The 12,991-nt window shown below is 42.2% G+C and overlaps 1 protein-coding gene across 2 annotated transcripts in view; it reads left to right on the top strand.

The window, feature by feature from the left end:
• The window catches only part of SLC22A15 (solute carrier family 22 member 15), a 66,741-nt gene that overhangs the window by 11,580 nt on the left and 42,170 nt on the right, over positions 1-12,991 (top strand). For both annotated transcript variants that reach the window (XR_012491608.2, XM_019730336.3), the window contains exon 2: positions 2,375-2,587. Coding sequence is in view for 1 of the 2 variants with exons in the window: in XM_019730336.3 (XP_019585895.1) it covers positions 2,375-2,587 (213 nt within the window). In the remaining variant the exon portion in view is untranslated. The remainder of the gene's footprint in view (positions 1-2,374; positions 2,588-12,991) is intronic.

Below are 12,991 nucleotides of genomic sequence, written 5' to 3' on the forward strand. Positions count from 1 at the left end.
CAGATTAGAGGACCCTTTGGAGCATTTCCTCTTTTACCTAAGACGTTGCTTTTTCTAGAATAATCCAGACAAGAATGCGACGTGTTCATATATTTTCAGCAAGCACTTGGGACAGCACTTGGCCCATAGTTAGCATGAGACAAGTGTTTGCTGTCATACTTAGTGTTGCATCCTTGTCATTTATTCATTCATTCACAGGTTGAGTGTGTGATGCCACATATTTGGGCCCTGAGTTATTTGCTTTGAAACCCCAAAGGTGCATCAGACTTAGATCCTGCCCTCCGGGAGGGTTTATTCCAATAGGAAAAATAAGACAAGCACATACATAAATATAATGCAGTGGAAAAAAACATGATATGGGCTCTAAGAAAGGTCTAGAGGGAGCTTTTGGTGGGGGAGGAGAGCAGAAGCAGGAGACCGCTTCTGGAGAGGTTGGAGGGGACGGCAGGATGGTAGGAGGTGGCATCTGAGTTGTGTCTTGGAGGATGAGAAAGGTCCAGACGTTCACAGCAGGAGAAAGTGCTTTGTAGGTGAAGGGGCTGGCAGGAGCAAAAGCAGAAAGGAGCGTATTTAGAGAGAAGATGTAACTAGTTTGCCTGGCCGGACTAAAGGCTGTGCTCTTACCAGAACGTGGTTTTGCATTCTCTCTTGCATTCCCTTGCCCCATTCCGCCCCCCCTCCCATTTCTTTACCCATCAGTAAATTTCAGCGGATAAAGATCAGGAGGGTCAGTGACTATAACAGGTACAAGTGGCTTTGGAATTACAGCTGCTGCTAGATGTGTCATCTGCCTGCTCTCGTAGGCATTAAGGTTTCTGTTTTGATAAGTTGACCACCTCCTGTTCTAAAACTACCTTAATAGTATGCAAATAGGGGCCAGGAAGCAATACACATCTAGAAACATGTTTCCCTGAGCCCTTTACAATAAATCTCCCATGCAGACTGACTGGTGGCAGCTTCGTACCTCTTGAGAGGCCCACAGTCACCCCTCTCCAAATAGATTGGGGCTGTCTTATCTCCTGCAGCCTTCCCAAGAGTGGGAAAATCACATCTCCGGTTGTACATTAGCTTTCTGTTGCGACACACACACACAGTGTCGTGACTTCTTTTCTCTTTCCCTGGCAGTAATTCCATCATCTACTTGTGATAAATTACTCTGCCTTTGGTGCTGTAGCTTATCCCCTTAACAGCTGAATATGCCCCTACCGGATGGTGTGGAAGGCGCTGGGAGGTGGCTGAGGAAGGGAAATAAAGCTGTTGGCAAGTCTGCCCACCATTTTGTGCCTCAGTCAACACATCCATCCAGTGGGGGTGTGTTACTCTGTGCTGCAGAGAAATCACACGCTTTGTCCTTTTTAAATACATAACTCTGTTTAAAGGCATTTTAAGGCATCAAGTTCTAAGTTAATAGGGATAATTTCTTACCATAAGATTGTCTCACTGTGGAGAAGACTAATTCTGTGTTTTCTTAGTACGTTTTCAGGTTGGAATAATCATCCAACAATGAGAACTCATATAAATGGAAATCCATAGCGTTAAAAAGGCTGCACCAGGCTCAACAGCTTATAAGCCCAATTGTGAGTAGCTAGAAAGCCCAGAATAGTCAGAGACAAATGGCATATGTGCTGAAAAAATATTTCTTAAATGGATGAGTAAAATATTTTTTTTTTCCTGTGGGGCGACTACTGTGGTTAGACTAAGCAATGGTTAAGTACAGCCAAAGGTTATGGATTGAATGTCCCCAGGATTTTGAATTTCTTTAAATCATATTATAAGCTGTATACTATTTTTAAAAATAGTACCTACTCAAGTACATATTCTATTATGCTCACCTGCTTTAATAAGGCACTCTTGTGTGCTTGCTCTCACTCTTATGTATATATGTATATGTGCTTCATATATATGTATGTGTGTATATATATATCCACACACAGTTTTCTGAGACATTTAACTATGCCACAAAAAGTTTTCTTGTTTAGATCGTGAAGCCAGGACCCTGGTGACTTCTTATCTGAACTGAGGGTATAGGGGTGAAGAGAAAATAGTTGGAATGTTAGTCTCCTAAATCAGAGCTGGTAATTCTCCCCCACCTGCCAGAGTCTAATCACCTTGTGTGGTGTCCTCAGCTGCAGACGTATCTCACATGTAGAAGAAAAAACCCTCAGAGAAAGTACCAGGGGCTTTGCAAGTGGGATCGCTGACAACTGTGTTAGCAGGAGATAGTGAAGCTTCCTTTTGATATTTTTCTTTGTTCCTGAGGTGTCTCGTTTCTGTAGCTCATAAAATCACGAAAGCAAGGAACCGATCTTTCAAGGTTTGCGAGCTTGCTGATTGCGTTTCCACCATTGATAGTTTTCTGTGTTTGCTCCCCCAGCTCTACGTGGCCACGGAAGCCATCCTCATCGCACTGGTCGGGGCCACACCGTCGTACCACTGGGACCTGGCAGAGCTCCTGCCCAATCAGAGCCATGGCAACCAGTCATCTGGTGAAGACCAGGCCCTTGGGCACTGGCTCCTGACGGCCAACGGCAGCGAGATCCACAAGCACGTGCACTTCAGCGGCAGTTTCACGTCCATTGCCTCTGAGGTAAGCCCAGGAGTGATGGAGAGTGAAAGAGAAACAGGCCGTTCTGATCACTAAATGGACACTCTCCTTGTCCAGATGGAACCACTTTTTTTGTCTTGCTGATTTAAATTTCAGCCACATCTTCAAATAACTTTCCAGGAAATTTGAGAGTCAAAGGAGAATATCCTTTGAAAACACATTCTTCTTCCTTCCTCCTGTAAATGGGAGAAGCGTAAGTCTTACCAAGCTAGTTCAATGAAGGAAGTGATAAACTCCAGAAGAGCCAGACTTCGATGTATAGTGTCCTTTTAAAAAGTGAACTAAAACGTTCATGTTTCTTTATTACAGACACAAAAACTAACAAAGTCAAGAGAGAGAAAGGTAGTGACCCATCTATAACATCCACAGACCATGCTGAAGTCCAGTCCCATGTGTAGACCACAGGGGGTACCTTGAGTGTAAAACTTTACATACAGACGGTACCACCTGGCGTGGCCAGGAAGCCTTAACTTTGAAGGGGGCTTTGCTGGCCAAGAAGGTTCTGGTAAGGGCAGTACCTTCTGAGCCAGCCAGCGGTAAATAAACTGAGGGTACACAGTATGGTGAAGAGAAACCCTAAGATGAGAGGGCCAGAGCTTATGCTTAGCTGGAAAGCACCAGTACTGGTTGTGAAAATGTTGAAATACTCTGTCTCCTTCACCTGCATCCCACAACCTATCTATTTGCCGATTACCACCCTGGATGTCCCTACATTCAAATATTTTTTTCAGTTTTTGTTATGAATGTGTATTGAATTTCGTCATGTACATCAGTTTGCAATTTTCTACCTCAATTGCAAAGATTGTATGATTTATTTTTTCTTCTTTATCTTCTAATATGGTGGATTACACTGATTGATTTTCAAATATTGAACCAGCCTCACATCTCTGGATGGCATATAATTCTTTTTAGATATTGCTGTATTCTACCTGCTAATATTTTGTGAAGGATTTTGGCTTCTATATTCATGATGAATATTGACTTGTAGTTCCCTTTTTTTCATACTACCTTTGTCTGGTTTGGGTATTATTAGGGTAATATGAGCTTTATAAAATGAATTTAGAAGTGTTTCTATTTTGTGGAAGAGATTGTGTAGAATTGGTGTTAGTTCTTTAAAGGTTTGATAGAATTCTCCATTGAAATCATCCCGGTCTGTCGATTTCTTTTTGGGGACTTTCAAAATTATGAATTCCATTTCCTTAATAGTTAAAAGGCTATTTAAATGATCTGTTTTGTGTAATGAGTTGAGTCATTTGTGCTTTTCAAAAAATTGGTCCATTTCATCTAAGTTGTCAAGTTTATACGTATAAAATTGTTCATAGTATTACCTTACTATCTTTTTGATGTCTTCAGAGTCCGAAATGGTACCCCATCTTTTATTACATGATATTGGTAATTCGTGTCTTCTTTCTTATTTACTTGTCTGTCATGATAGAAGTTTGTCAATTGTATTGACCTTTTTAAAGAACTAGCATGTTATTTCATTCATTTTTCTCTATTGTTTTCCTATTTTCAATTGTATTGATTTCTGCTCTTTATTATTTCCTTCCTTCTGCTTGTTTTGGCTTAATTTTGCTTTTTGCTTTTTTAGGTTCTAGTGGTGGTAGCTTAGATTATTGAGGACAACCTACCTCTTTGCAAATGTAAGCATTTCAGTGCTATACATTTCCCTCTCAGGGTGGCTTTAGCTGTGTCCCACAAGTTTTGATACCTTGTATTTTCATTTTTATTTAGCTCAATGTATGTGTTTCCTTTCAAGACTTCCTCTTTGACCCATGGATTATTTAGAAGTATGTTATTTAGTTTCCTAGTATTGGTAGATTTTCCTATTAGCTTTCTCTTTTTGATTTCTAGTTTGATTTTATTGTGGTCAGAGGACACACTCTGTATGATTTTAATTCTTTTAAATGTGTTGAGGTTTATTTTATGGCCCAGGATATGGTCTCTCTTGGTATAGGTCTCATTGGCACAAATGTGTGTTTTGGGTAGAGTGTTTTATAAATATTGTTTAGATCCTGTTGGTTGATGGTGTTTTCGAGTTCTTCTGTATCCTTGTTGATTTTCTGTCTAGTTCTATAGATTGTTGAGAGAAGAGTGTCTGTGTCTTTAATTATAATTGTAGATTTGTTGATTTCTCCTTTCATTACTCTCAGTTTTTGTTTCACATATTTTACAGCTCTGTTGTTTGGTGTATATGTATTTATAGTTGCTATGTCTTTTTGGTGGACTGACCTTTTTATTATTTTATAATGTCCCTCTCTGTCCCTGATAATTTTCTTTGTTCAAAAATGTGCTTTATCTGATACTAATACAGCCACTCCTGCTTTTTGTAACTAGCGTCAGCATGATACAGATTTTTTTTCCTCCTTTTACTTTCAACTTGCCTATACCATTATATGTGAAGTTTGTTTCTTGTACACAGTGTATAATTGGGTCAGGTTTTGAAAATCTACACTGCCAACCTGTCTTTATTTGTGTATTTAGGTGATCTACATTTAATATAATATTTATATGTTAGGATATACCTCTTTCATTTTGATTTTTGGGTTTCTGTTTGTTCTCTCTTTTTTTTTCTTCTCTTTTTTTTTTTCTTGCCTTCCTGTAGGTTACTTTGACTTGTCTTTAGTGTGTTTGAGTGTCTCTCTTTGTATAGATTTTTAGTGATTGTTCTTGGCATTACATTGTATATACATAACTTTTCACGGTCTACTGACATCAAATCATGAGTGACATACAGAAACTCTCCCTCACTTAACATCCTTTTGCCCTCCCCAGTTTATAATATAATTATCTTAAATATTTTTCTACACCCTTGTAGAACCTCTTAACACAGTGTTATCATACATTAAAAAAAAAAAAAAAAAAAAAAAAAAGGTTTGCCCCTTTCCTGGGCCTTTGCCTAGAGAAAGCAGGCTTTGGTGGCGCTTCTTTTGTCACTCCTCATAGCATTTCTGAATCACCGGCTTCTCTGGCACCCAGCCTGGGATCTGTAAGGCAAAGAGAAACCCAGGGAACCCATCACTGTGTCGTTCCTCAGGTCCCAGGGTCCCTCACTGATGTTCTCTCCACCTTTCAGTGTCATCGTCTGTTGGTTTCATATATAATGTCCAGCGTGTTTAGTGGTACCTAATGGGAACAATAGGGAAAATTATGTTTACTACGTCTTCCTGGAGGTGAAAGTCCTCTTGTGTCCTTTTGACATACCCATCATTTTTTGAAGTGCTTCAAAAATTTTTGGCATTATAAGGTATTGCAGATTCATCTTGTACCTTCGTGCCCTGCCTGTGGAATTAGCCATTTCTCCAAAAAGCCCTGCTTCTCTTTATTGCCCCCAAAGGATTTTGAAATGGGTGAGAGCTATAGGTCTGCTCAGCAACAAACCCATGACCACATTATAATGAAAGTAAATCTCAGACCAAATTCTGCCACACATGTGAACACTTATTAACCAAATCTGTATTATCAAAGAAGCACAAAATTAACTTTCTTGTAGGCCTCAGAAGTCTTAGCTCTGTGGCTTTATGGGTGTTCCAAACTTTGCTTGCATGATAGGTCACTAGAGACAAACTCCAGTTCTCATGGCCAGTGTGCTGATGTCCCCCTCCCTGCCAGCATCAAGCAGGCAGAATCTTCCAGAGTTCCTATGGCTCAAGACCAAAGAGGGGTTTTAGCCTAGGAAATCTCCTCTGTAGCTAACGCGTGCAGACCACACTGGATTGTTCCAAATTCATGGAAGGGTAGTGAGCGTCTCTAAAATACATTGAGCTAATCCATATATCGTGAATGTCTTTGATTTCACCAGGGGTAGTCTATTTTTCTATTTGTCATTGCTAGTCACCAGACCGCTATTTTAAAACAAGAACAAGCAAAACACCCATTGTCGATAGGGGCAGGGACTACAAAAGCCCTTGTAGAAGTTTCCTCTGGAGAATGGGCTTTCTGAAGAGAAGGCCAGCTGACCACTGCTGGACCATGCAACCTTGATAGGACTGGGGTGAATGCTGCCTTAAGTAACATTTATGCAGAATATCCCACAGTATGTGCTTACTACTTCAATAACATAGCAGCACTGCTTCAGCACAATAGGCACTCCGCAGATTTCAGTGGAATAGAAATCACACTAATGACACCTGTAGTTGGGAACCCTATTTGCTATCATAAGAGGGACACCATTGGTAGCCAATGTTTGTTGAGCGGCTACTACTTGCCTGATGCCAGGGAAGGCCCTGAGGCAAGAGGAATGGTGCTGTTAGACCATACACTCCAGCGCAACAGGAATGGGTGCCCTGGTCATGGATGCACCACCTTCTCTGCTGCTTCCTAGGATGCTCACCGTGAGCAGAGCTCGATGAGAGGCTCGATATGGAGGCAAGGGAGCCCAGAGAGCTGCGGGTCCCAAGAGTCAGTAGATGCAGGAGAAATGGAATTAACTAGCTTCTCTGGCAAGAGCTGAAGATCTTTACAGCAGCTCTGAAAAGAAAAAGAGGAAAGGGCTAAGATGGCACCTACCTGTGAGAGAAGGTAACCTCATGTTCCTCTTATTACCCCTGGGGTGTATTTGTGAGTGGTCTCTCTTGCCACTTGTCATTGTCAGACTGTAACTTTGCGTGTCCCTTCCTCTCCCCTTCCTTTTCTCTCCTTCCCTCCCTTCCTCTTTCTCTTCCTTCCTCCTTCCCTTTCTTCCTTCTCGCTTTTCTCTCTCATTCTTTCTCTCTGTCATCTTGTATTTCTGTGTCTGTTTCTCTATACTCACCTCTCTCCATCTCAGTCTAGATTAAACAACTGACTTGTAGAGAATTTAAAGAATTTGCCCTAAATCACATACTTTATAAGCCGCTGGTCTGGGATTTGATGAGCCCATATTCTTTCCACTACACCGGTGATTTTTCTACCCTATTTTTCCCCCTTCATGAATGGAAGGAAACCTTTAGTTTTAAATGGTATCTCAGTTGGCATTTCAGTATATAAAAGAGCCCAATGCTTTGCTGCTGTCACTGAAGGGGAGTGGGGTCCAGGGCTCCCAACATCTCTGCCACTGCCAGTCGTCCTTGGCAGCCCCAGAAGTACTTCATGGAGAACTTGGGGAGGAGCTCAGTTCTGCGTGGGAAGAGTGGATGGGTGGATGGATGGTGGATTGGAGAGAAGATTAGCAAAGTGACCGTGGGATGACAGCATGTGGTGCATACACACTGAGCTGAAAGCCAAGCAAACTAAATACCTACCTGAGCTGCCAGTCACCTGCTTGATATTCCCTCTGACAGAGTGAATTCTAAGGGAGGAGAACAAATCATCGTAATGTTTGTATCTTGACTTGCAAATTAAAAATATGAATGCACGGTTCAGAGTCGCTAGGTGACTTAACTCAATGTCACACAGTTAGTAAATGGAGGAGTGTGGCCACTGACTTCCGTGGCCTTTCCAGAAGCATGTGACAGAAGCAGGAAGGGAGGCAGGGAGGCAGCCCACCAAGCAATCTGTCTCGAGCTGGCCTTCCCTAAGGTGATGCTGCTCTTAGGATATTTGTATCCTACTCATGAGGATTCTGGCTGGTGAGCCCACACGAAAAAATCATACAGGTACCACAGAGGTAGTAATGATTTCGTTAAGCTTGTAATGTAGTGCAGCCCCTGTGGAAAGCAATATGGAGATTCCTCAAAAAATTGGAAATAGAGCTACGTTACTATACAGCAATTCCTCGTGGGTATTTGATGAAAACAAAAACACTACTTTGAAAAGATGTAGTAGCCCTATGTTCATTGTAACATTAGTTACAGTAGCCAAGATATGGAAGCAACCTAAGTGTCCATTGATAGATGAATCGATAAGAAGAGGTGGTGCATACATACAACGGAATATTACTCAGCCATAAAAAAGAATGCTATCTTGCCATTTGTGACAACATGGATGGGCCTAGAGGGTATTACGCTAAGTGAAATAAGTCAGACAGAGAAACACAAATACTGTATGATTTCACTTACACGTGGAATCTAAAAAAACAAATGAACAAACGAAACAAAAGTAGAGTCATAGATACAGAGAACAAATGGATGGTTGCCAGAGGGGAGGGGTGGAAAAGATGAAGTAGAAATAAGAGGTACAAACTTCCAGTTATTAAATAAGTCACAGGGATGTAATATACAGCATAATCAATATTGTAGTAGACTTTGTATTATTTTTACTAGACTTATCATGGTGATATCACTATGTTGTCCACCTGAAACTAATATAATATTGCATTTCACTGTACTTTAATTAAAAAAAGAAAAAAGCGGGGGGGGGGGGAAGTACAGCTTAGAAAAAATATTGTCAAGGCCAAATAAACGTACAGGTTTCCACATATAACCAAAAATGACAAAGGAGAATTAAAGAAAACAAACAGCTCCCAGGCTCCTCAGCAGTTCGCCCGCCCACATGTTCAGATCCCAGCGGGCTGCTGCCCTAATGTTAATAGTTCACCCCTCCTCTCCTCTACCTGTCCCCAGGTAGATCCAGGAAGAGGCTCCTCTGCTTTATGTTTTTAGCGCAGAACCTCATGTTTTCCCCGAAGTCGTTTTATTTTAATTCAAAGTACAAATGAAGTGTCCGCCCTGAGTGACACGTGAGGGCACACACTCTACTTCTGCCTTGGTCATCGGAGCCCCTGTGGGTGGTCCCAGTCCTGGAGTGGATTGGAATGGGTGGTATGGTTGGCTTCCAAGATTCCTGCTGCCACCACCAAAATGACACAGCAGCAGAGGGAAGAAGAGTGAGCATGATGGTCAAGTTGCAGCCGGGGCCAGCAGTGCCAGGCGAGGTGATGGCATCAGGTGCTCTGTAGCCGGCATCCTTTAGGAGCTGCCCGTGGAGTGCAATCCCAAACCAAACTCTCCACGTAATTTCTTAGCGTTCATTCCATTTTGATTACCTCTCTAGTTTGTCAGGTGTCCCTCCAAATCTCCGGAGTGGTAATATTGAAACTGGTACCCAAACTTGTCAATCAGTTGGTAAATATCCTTAATGTACAATATATGGTATGTAGGTAATCTGCGGTTCTTATTGAAATTATTTGATATAAGATGTGAGTTAAAAACACAAGTATAAACTCTTGTTGACCTCTCATAACAACCCCTGCAAAGAAGTATTAAGATAGAGGCTGCAGGACTCTGGAGTTTAAGGAGATTGTGTTAATAATACACATTGTAAAACTCTCACCCTGTGCCTCATGACATTTGGGTCAGGCCTTGCAGAGGTTATTCGTGGAGATTTTGGGGGAGGGTGAATAAAAGGTTATGTAGATGTGATTAATTTGGTATTAATGCAAAAAAAAAAAAATCCACACCCCTCTAATCTAGGAGTCTTGACTATTTTAAAATGAGCTAATAGCTATTGGGGTGAATTTATGTAGCAAATTGCTGTCCGCCATATTCAAATTATTCCCTGAGCTCTGACTCATTCAGAAAGCAGCAAATATCACGGAGAGACACAATTACCGTGCTTAATTAATGTTTGCAACCAAAAAGAGTGAGGTTAGAATCTTTAATATCATTGTAGATATTGGACAACTGAAATTGACTTATTATTATCTTGAGATTAATATATTTTCCCCAAGCCGTACCCTGGGGTCAAAAGACAGAGTATTAAAACTATTTGAAAAATTCACTGCAATAATTGCTTTAGGGGCTAATTTTTTTTTTAATGCCTTCTTCCTTACATCTGTACTACTGATTGTTATAGCCTGTACACTTCACCCATTAAGTGGTAATTCAGAGTGACAACTACACTGAAATGAAGCGAGTTAGTTAATCACCATGAAACTGTTCCTGAAACACACTGTCCAAGTACTCCCTAATCACAGAAGGCTTCCGATCACCTGATTGTCTCCCAGAGTGAGATTTTTCTATCCCAAGCTGTAAATATTCTTATAGGAGATATAGGACAGTGCAGGGCAGAAGTTGGGTTGGGATTGTTATCAGAACTGTTGAGAAGTTTTCGCAGAACAGTTACCAGCTCCCCGTTGGTGCAGAGCCTTCAGGAACAGGCGGCAGGGGTGTGGGAGCTACTGTTTGTTCTAGCTCCGCAGCCTTGAAATACGGACATGCTGGGAGTCCGGGTACGACTGTGGCACTTATAATATGACTTGGTTTTCATCACAGCAGGACTTCGGAGGACATGGATGCTCGATCTATAAGTTCGAGTCCAGTCTTGTTTGCCCATTTCCGTTGACAGCCGGGGGAAGCTGCCTTCGTCTTCCTAGTTCTTTATGATCAGGCAGGCTATGCTCTGGACAGCCACGGGGTCTGTCCCCCTTTCAGGCAAGCCAGAGTTGGGACTAGAGATCGACCCTGGGCTTGTGAACAAGCCCATCTTTTAGGAGAGACACAGCAGCTAGGTGAGGGGCCTGGGTGTCACCATCGGACCGGCCATGGCACCCGCCTGGCTTATGGGTTCACTGCTGTTCTGTGTGTCATTCATGACTAAGTTCTTATCCCTGCCTGGGGACACGAGTGGAGCAGTGAAAGTGCTTTCAGGGGCCACACAGCTTCACTTGCTCTGGGACGCATATGTGCCATTGGCACAGATTTTTGTCTTTACAGCTTGTCCAGCGTTGTGGTTTATTCCCCCTCCTTAGTTTTCTTCCTCATGAATGTAGAGGCGACAGAGAAAACCAAAGTATTCCATATGTCCGATTGGCTATAGGAAGAAGGAAAACCCTTCAAATTCGAAATCTCCCTCACACCCCTTTGATGAGAATGTCTTTCAGTGGCTCCAAGGAAAAGATGACCAGTGAGGTAGTTCCCTGCGTGTCCCTAAACTCACAACTTGATGCTTGAAGTCGTGACATTGAGATACTGTTTATGAAGATGGCCTGCAAGACTATCGCATTCACTCTTATTACATAAATAATTCAGCAAATATTTAGTTAGTGCTGGCACCGTCAGGTAAGCACTTGGGATACAAACGTGCTTTTATGAAGCTCACGGTGTCGTAGGAGAGAGACAAGTAAACAAATGATTCACCATTCGTCATATTACTAGAAGCAAACACAAAGGAATATGGCACCAAGGAGAGTGAATCAGGGGGGCCTTCAGATGAGAGGAGCTGCTTAAGGTGTGTCATGGATGAATGGGGGTTCACTGAGGAGGGGGTGAGGCCAGGGAGGGGGTGGATGTGGAGGACGAGGGCACAGGCTGGAAGAGTAATCTGGTCCCGGAAGTGCCAGGCTTCTTGGCAAAGAGGAATGAGGAATGTTTGTTTTCCTTTGGAGAGCTGTGCCCTCCCCTGCCCATGGTTCTGCATTATTCATGTGGGTGATGCAGAGTCACTCACCTGCCGTGGGCCAAAACGAGGGCAGGAGGGGCACAGCCTCTTGGGGAAGGAAATGACCCAGCCATGAAAAAGCTTCCCGTAATGGGTCTTTGGTTACCATCCACTGCCCCTTCCATTAAAGTGGTCTGTAGTGATAGCACATTTCTCAACGTGTTTCTCAACTCTTGTTCCATGAAACGTCACCATACATTAGATTAGAGGTGGGGGAAAAATGAGCTGTTCAGATCACGGGAAAACAGAAGCAGAGACAAACTTGTGACGTTGACAGAGCCAATGAAAGGTTGCTCACAGCAGAGGGGGGCGTATGTCTTAAAATCTCAGGGCTCTTGCTCTTCAGTCTTGCGGATATTCATGACCAACTTAAGAAACACCTCTTGTAATTCGTGTTCTAGTACAGAGGGGAAGAATACGGCAGCTCAGTGCTAGTCAGCGGAGGAAAGAAAAAGCAACCTGAGAACGATTTATTTGTCATGTGGGTACACCAGGATGTCACATAGGCAGGAAATAATAAAAGCTTAATTAAAAAAATAGAAGTTTTATTAAGTATTTGTGTTTAAAGCATACACTGTAGAACGAGATAAATCGCCATAAAAAAAAAAAAAAAAAGCCAAAACACTTTGGAAGTTGATTTTAAAATACGTTATTCTCTGCTTCTCACCCCCAGCCTTCTCCTTATGTTTCCCAAGCCCACAGGCCAGGTACCCTTAACTTCCTATATGACATGGAACCTTCATTTTCTTCCTTCTCCCTCTCTCCCAACCCCTGGTTCTGTTGCCCTAAGCCACAGGACCTACTTGTTTCTATTATTCCTTCTAATAGTTAATTTTTTTATCGCTTCTTGAGTGGAACACATGCTAAGGGTTAAAAAATAGAAAGTCTCTACCCAGCATGTTGTAATTTCAGTGCTTTTGATTTAAAACACTCAAATATAGTGTTAGATTACTGGCTAGCTCCAGAATTCTAAGACTTGACTAAGTCGAGCTAATAGTACCGAGAGGAAGAGATTTTGAGACAGATATTTCGGCATCAGGTCCGGGCTCCACTGGTTACTTGGGTGTAATAATGAGTGGGTTGCAGTCG

Source organism: Rhinolophus sinicus, chromosome 7 (genome assembly GCF_057876585.1).
Source record: "Rhinolophus sinicus isolate RSI-liver-muscle chromosome 7, RSI-T2T, whole genome shotgun sequence".
Classification (NCBI taxonomy): Eukaryota; Metazoa; Chordata; class Mammalia; order Chiroptera; family Rhinolophidae; genus Rhinolophus; species Rhinolophus sinicus.